The 7942-nt window shown below is 36.4% G+C and overlaps 1 protein-coding gene across 1 annotated transcript; it reads left to right on the forward strand.

Moving 5' to 3' along the window:
• Positions 1-7048: 7048 nt before the first annotated feature.
• Positions 7049-7624, forward strand: LOC149186367 (uncharacterized). The gene has a single exon (XM_089409317.1). The coding sequence runs from the start codon at positions 7049-7051 to the stop codon at positions 7622-7624; it is 576 nt and encodes a 191-aa protein (XP_089265443.1).
• The last annotated feature ends 318 nt before the right edge of the window (positions 7625-7942 follow it).

A 7942-nucleotide genomic window follows, 5' to 3' on the forward strand; every position in this document is an offset into this window, starting at 1 on the left:
AAACGAATGAGATGACTGAAATAATAGGAGTACGGCTACTCGGGCTTCCGGGAGCAGAGAAGTGGTCTCATAGGAAATAATAACAATTCACAGCCGAGTTCAAAACGGAACACAACTCTCATTCCAAAGCTTGTGAGATGAAAGGATTAGGGCTTTCCAGAGAAAAACGTAGGGCTTTTGATAGAGAAATTAACAACGACAATCCAGTTTGGTTATGCATGAAGCCTAGATTGCAACAGAAACCAACCCATTTCCGCTCTCAAGAAATTAACGAATATGAATGAGATAGCAGAAATGAGAGATATAGGGTGTATAGGGCTTCTGAAAGCGGGGTTAGGATGTACCTGGAATTGAAGCCCCAAAATTATTGAGATAGAGCATTGATCTCTGCTACGTTGTCGATTCCCTTGAAATTTAATTTTCCGCCTGTCCCGTTTTTCACAAATTCTCTTCACTGAATTAAGGACATTTTCCAAAGATAATGCTACAAAGCAAAACGAGTCGAGCGTTAACATGTTGGGTATACTACCAAAGTCCCACATTAACTAGAAGTGGGGAGGATCATGAGTATATAAGGATGGACAAATATCTCCATTGGTATGAAGCCTTTTGGGGTAAGTCCAAAAGCAAATCCATGAGGGCTTAGGTCCAAAGTGGACAATATCATACCATTGTGGAGATATGTGTTGTCCAGAGTACTAACAAGTGGTATCAGAGCCATGCCCCGAAGTTAGCCAAGTGGATGAATTCTCGGAATGCCGAACGAAGGTGGTGGGGGCCGGTAATATCACGATGGGATCCGTGGATGAGCTCGGTTAGACAGGCGGTGTGCTCCGGATTCTTCATGGACGTGTCCTGGTCCCAACACGGTGAAGAGGAGTTGACCTGGGAAGAGCAAGCTCTCGAGGTAGGTGGTGCTTCCATGTAAGGCGTGTGCTTCCAACGCATTGGAGCGGAGAATCCTGGTTGGTAGAGAGTGGACGGATGGATAATCGTTTGAGGGGAGGCTCGATGGTCCTTTGTTCGAGGGGAGGATTGTTGGGTATACGACCAAAGTCCCACATTGACTAGAAGTGGGGAGGATCATGGGTATATAAGGATGGACAAATATCTCCATTGGTATGAGGCCTTTTGGGGTAAGTCCAAAAGCAAATCCATGAGGGCTTAGGCCCAAAGTGGACAATATCATACCATTGTAGAGATATGTGGTGTCCAGAGTACTAACATAACAGAGGAAGGCTAGCATATGAGTCAGCGTGTAAATCCATAAAACGGCTATAATGCTTTTCTTCCAAATGTATTCATGTTCTGATTCATGCCTTTTGCCAACGATCCTCACCTAATTCGTGCATAAACTAGTTGCTCCTAGTATGAACGACTACAAAACGTTGGAGATCCATAAAACTGCTATAATGCTTTTCTTCAAAATTTATTCAGGTTCTGATTCATGCCTTCTGCCAACGATCCTCACCTAATTCGTGCATAAACTAGTTGCTCCTAGTATGAACGACCATAAAACGTTGGAGATGCCGCGGAAACTATATTACCCGCTGCTCAATAAGTGGAAAATGTCTCAAAGTCATAATTAGCAGGGAGAGGTGTAAAGGAACCAAAGTCATAATTAGCAGGGAGAGGTGTAAAGGAACCATCGATCAGGGGAGTAGGGAATGTGAAAAGAAATAACCAAACCAAATATCTAAACAATAAAATACAATCAAAATTTGAGGTTTTATATATTATTCTAAAAAATTACTAAAAAAATGTAAAAGGAAGTTAAATGTAAGAAGAAAGTTACACAAATATAAATGTAAGAAGAAAGTTACACAAATCTAAATGTAAAAGGAAGTTAAATGTAAGAAGAAAGTTACACAAATATAAATGTCTCATAACAATGGTGATCCTTGCATGCACAAGGTAAATGTCTCATAACAATGGTGATCCTTGCAAGCACAAGGTATATGCAGAGGAGTTGAATTTCTTAAGAATTTTGTAAAATGTCATGGAATAAATTCTTTAAAAGAGGAGAAGAGGAAATTAAGTTGAGAAATTAATGAGGGGGAGGGTTTTCCATTGTGTTTTTTTCAACCGGGCTTAAACGGATCTACCAATTTGGCCAATATAAAAATATCTACAAAAGCATGGAATTTTTCCAGCTTAAGGAATCTACCAATTTGGCCAATATAACAATATCCACAAGAGCATGGAATTTTATAAATCCGAGGGCCCACCAATAAATCTAAATTATCATTGGGAAATTTGAATAATTGTTTTAAAGTCTTGTAGAGTTTGAAACGAACTTGTATGTCTTTTATGTTTTTTTTGGGCTAAAATTTAGAAATATGATCGTGTTCCCTTAAATATGTATGTTCAAATCTAAATTATAAATAAAATAAAAATTATATTTTAGATGGTCTATAATATCTTATTCAATATATTTAAATAAATCCTAAACAATAAGATATAAAATGTTTGAATAAATTGTAAATATTAAATAAAAATATAATATCTATATGTGTGTGTTTAAATACAATTTAAATATTAAATTAATTAAATGTATAAAAAAAAAATTAATATATTTATAAATATTAAAAGATAGTTTTTTTTTTTTTTGAAAAAAAAACATAGAGAGCACTGACAACATAGCCTAGCTAACATGCACACATATTTTTGTTTTCTCCAACCATATAAAATAAAGCATCAATTTTAATAAATATTTAATATTTGATGATTTATATTTTTTTTGGAATTCAATCCTATTAATATTTAATATTTAATAATTTCAATTTCTATAGATATTCAATCTTTCACTTTCTTTAATATAATTTATAAATGATGATGATGATGGTGGTGGTGGTTAACTTCCACTGCAAAATATATTTACACTACATATTTATAAAATTATAAGCAGTGCCTACCATATTTTAATATAAAACCTTGTAGATTTAAAATAAATATATATTTTCACAAAATTCCTTATCTATAAATAAGTTAAATAAATAAAAGAATTTTAAAAAAGGACCAAATTGTGATATGCATTCTCAAAGAAATAAAGACAAAAAAATATTAACCCAAAAAATCAAACAAAATACCACTACAACTACAATTATAATTTTTAATATATTAAAATCTCATCCTAACAAATAATATAATATAGAATTAGATTTTAAAAGCCACTAATGTTTAAATATTAAAAAATATATATATCTTAACATTGAAATCAACAGATGTTCAATGCAAACACTTGTGAGCAGATCTTTACCTAAAGTCGCACCAATGTTTATGTACCTCCCTGCTAAAAAACAGAAATAACAATCACGTTAATGGTATAGATTAATTAAATGGAATTTTCATGCCTCCCATAGCAACCTGCTGTTGAAAATGGAGCTACCCTTCCAGCAAGCTTAAAGTAACAGGGTGAATTTATGGGCGTAAAGTAGTTGAACAGAGATGTGTAAAGACGTGTAAAAACTTTGGAAGTCGGCGATCTGAGTGGAGGTGCGCCGCGATAGCGACCAACCACCATTTCCATCCCATGGCGAACCAATCATGCAGGTTGATTTTAATTCAGGAAACAATGCACAACACTCAGGCACTCTCTCATTCTTCAGAAGAATGTTTCCATCATGGTATATAACGGCAATGAAGGCCTCGGGACTCTCTGGAGGACTAGCGGTGCTATGGGATCCGAGGTGGATCTCTGCTAAAACTTTCAGATGCCTTGGGGGAATCTTGATCACTATTAAATATAGAGGATGTGCTGAGAGGTTTCATATATTGAATGTCTATGCACCCTACAAGGACAGAGCTTCCTATTGGAACCAATTTTTTTTGCCTCTGGTATATTAGAGAATGAAGCGCTCTTCATCGCGGGAGATCTAAATTGTACATTGGGACCAAATGAAGTGTGGGGAAAGGGAAAAATAGCTAATTCTATTTGAGAGAAAATTAAAGAAGTAATGTTGCAATATAACTATGTTGACATCTGCCCGAAATCTTTGTCCCCCACTTGGGACAATGGTCATACGGGAGAAGCATATATTGCAAAAAGACTGGATAGATTCATCATGCACGAAATATATTGCAAAAAGACTGGATAGATTCATCATGCACGAAATTATGCACGAAAAACTGCTGGAGAAACATGGTATCTCGAGCTCTCGCACTCTCCCTGTTTTTATACTGCACCATCGGCCAGTTACTTTACAATGGATGAATCCAGAAGCACGGAAAAGTTATCCTTTCAAGTTCAACAGGTATTGGCTAGAAGAGGAAGCATTTAACAACATGGTTCGCGAATTTTGGATTGAAAACAGTTCTACAATAGAGGTCTCTCCATCGGAGAACCTGATTGGTAAAATGAGCAATCTCAAATCCAAGGTGGAAGAATAGCAAATTCAAAAAAAACAATCAAATTGTATAGAACTAAAGAAAATTGAAAAAGAACTAGCTGATATCGCTAATGGTATCACTGCCCATTCCATTCCATGGATTTGGGAACTTGAAAAAAAAAAGAAAATTTTAAGGATTGAAGAAATCTCTTGGCGGCTCAAAAGCAGAGCCACTTCACTGAAGGAGGGTGATAAAAATACCAGTTTCTTTCATCGCTTTGCTAGCAAAAGACGAGCTTCAAATTCTACTTGGCAAATCAAAAATGAAGAAGGCAAACTTTTATACTCCCAAGAAGACAGTTCCAATGAGGCTATCAATCATTTTAAAAAAGCATACAAACGGGAGACTAATAGAGAGATAAATGATATCTTATGGGGCATAGATCCTTTTCCAAATATGTTCGAGGATGAAGATAATGAAAGACTATTTGCTGCTGTAACAGAGGAAGAGTTACTCTCTGTAATGAAATCATTTAAAAAGGGCAAATGACCCGGCCCAGATGGCTGGACCATTGACATTTTCATCCACTTCTTTGATTTCATGAAAAGAGACATCTTTGGGATGGTGGAAGAAACTAGAATACAAGGGAGAATTCATCAAAATATCTCATCCACCTATATAGCACTGATTCCAAAAAGAAATGACTCCTTTTCTTTTGTAGACTACAGGTTGATTTCCTTATGCAATGTCGTTTATAAAATTATTTCTAAAATTATTGCAGAGAGAATTCGAGGTAATTTTTCTGTTCATATCACCAAAGAACATCATGGGTTTCTAAGTGGCAGAAACATTTTAGAAGTTGTGGCCATAGCACAAGAAGCTTTACATTCAATGCAAACAAAAAATGTTGGTGCTGCCATTCTAAAAATTGATCTAAAAAAAGCCTACGACTGCCTTGACTGGAGCTATCTGAGATGTTTACTTATCAAGATCGGGCTAAATGACCTGTGCACAAAATGGATCATGGCATGTGTTGAAGGAGTCAACTACGTGATCCTCATTAATGGATACCCTACATCTTTTTTCCCGGCTGAAAGAGGTCTCCGTCAGGGGTGTTCACTGTCTCCAATTTTATTCATCTTGGTCATGGATACCCTTAGTCTTCACATCAAAAAAGCGGTTGCAGCGGGGAATATTGGCCCTCTTTCCATCTCCAGAGGTAACTTCCTTACACACAACCTCTTTGTGGATGACGTTCTTCTGTTCGCTTTGCTTTGTAGAGATACATGGCATTAAATGTATGAGATAATAAATTCTTTTCAAAGGGCAACAGGACTATACGTCAACAAAGGTAAATCCACATTTCATTATGGTAAGGTTAATACGGAAAAGATGGAATATATCTCACAGCTATTTAACATTTAGGCAGTATCCTTAAAAGAGGGGCTAAAATATTTGGGGTACCATCTTAAACCCACGGGCTACAATACTTCTGACTAGTCATGGATCATTAACAGATTTGATAAGAGAATAGCGGGGTGGGAGTTTAAATGTTATCACTTGCAGGCAGAATGATATTAACTCAGTCATTAATTGCTCAAATATGTGTATACTGGGCGCATCTGTTTTACATTCCATCAACTATAATAAATAAACTGGACCGTTTAATGGCTACCTTTATTTGGGGAGGATGCAAGGAAAAGAGAAAATATCATCTTACTAAATTGGAAAATATCTCCCTTCCAAAAAAAATAGGGGGCTGGGGCATCATGAATTTGCATCTCTTTGGCATGGCTTTACTGTGCAAATCTTTGTGGCGGGCGGCTTTTGGGCATAGCATATGGAGTCAAACTATTAAAATGAAATACCTTGGAAATAAAGATATTTACTATTGGTACAGGAATAGTTTTAAATGGCCCTCTAAAGGTTCGGCGATTTGGAGAAGTTTACAAAAAATTCTTCCTTTTTTCTATAAGAACCTTGTATGGAAATTACAATCTGGAAACAACATCCTTATAGGTGTTGATGCTATCAAAGGCGTAGATATGGAACCTATAACCGCTCCACGGCTTCTCTCGTTTCTCCATCAAAAAGGTCTTTTCTTCTGGGCACAGGTTATATAAAAGGATGGAAGGATGCCATTCCACAATGGAAATCGGATAGAAAACTAGGCCTAGAAGGAGAATTGGCTGCCCAATGGAACAGAATTGCCTAGAATATGAAAAGTGCAGGTTTTTATAAAACAGAGGACAGAGACTGCATTGATTGGCTAGTAAAAAAAGGCAATTCCATTGTAGTAGTTAAAGACATTTATCACTCCTTGATTGAACAGCGAAGGGAGGTCCCCTGGAAAATCTTTCCATACTCACTATGGAAGGTAAGCTGCCCGCTAAAAATCATTATGTTTTCGTGGCTAGTATATCATGATAAAAATCTTACATGGACAAATTTGCAGAAAAGGAGCTGGCAGGGGCCAGCGATATGCATAATCTGCCTTGCCAACACAGAAGACAATCTACACATTTTTTTAAACTGCCCACAATCTCAGAGATTGTGGATGCAATTGGCATCTTATTTTGGCTTCCTTGCTATTTCACACCCTTCCATATCAGAGGCATATGAATGTTGGGCTCATCAAAAGGATATCTGGCGACCCATTCCATTAATTGTATTCTGGTTTATATGGAAATGGAGAAACAAAAGAATCTTTCAAAACAGCATGGAGAGTTTTGGGCGTATTATGGATAAGGTTATTCCTTATTATTTCTCCATACTCCAAAATATTCCTCAACAGAAAAATCTCCAAATGACTGCCTCTGACTCTCAGCAACTTTTCTTCCCAAGGGCCCACTTTGACGGTGCAGCAAAGGATGGCATATGCGCTTGCGGTGTTTACATTGGTATATCAAGTGATCTCCAATACTTCATGTATTGGAATGGTGGCAATGGGACAAATAACAAAGCAGAGGCCATGGCTCTACATGGACTGCTTCTTTTCTGTACATTCATGGACATCGGACCTATCAAGGTATATGGCGACTCTAAATTAATCATAGAACATGTGAAAGGCATACATGACATAAAAAATGACAGCCTGATAGGATGGCTGAATAGGATTGCATCACTACGGAAGCCTGATATATTTCCTATCTCACATATAAGACGTAAACAAAATGAGCAAGCGGATAATCTTTCTAAGAAAGGAATGCAATCTCTATTTGGTAAGTGGCACCTGAGCATCTCTAAGGAATCTTGCACATATGTCATTCAACCTTTCTCTATGCCCAGCATATAAGGTCAACAATTTTCTGGTATGCTTCAAGCTCCTTTTTCTTCTGGAAAACATCTCAGATCTACAGGTACCTATACAGTTTTTGAAAGTCTAATATTTTGCCTATAATGAAAAGAATTATATGTCACTCAAAAAAAAATTTGTATATGTAAAAAGAAAGAAAATGAGATGAAAATCATTATCAGAATATGGATGCCATATCCGGGACAATAGTCCGCCATAACACTGTATATTTCAGAATGTTTTTATATATATAATACAAATACCATGCTGCTTTTTCTTTTGAATGAAAAAAAAAAGAGAGAAAAAAAAAAAAGAAAA

The sequence above is a fragment of the Pinus tabuliformis genome, chromosome 3_1 (assembly GCF_031772625.1).
Source record: "Pinus tabuliformis cultivar Carrire ecotype Pingquan chromosome 3_1, CPIR1, whole genome shotgun sequence".
In the NCBI taxonomy this organism is placed as follows: Eukaryota; Viridiplantae; Streptophyta; class Pinopsida; order Pinales; family Pinaceae; genus Pinus; species Pinus tabuliformis.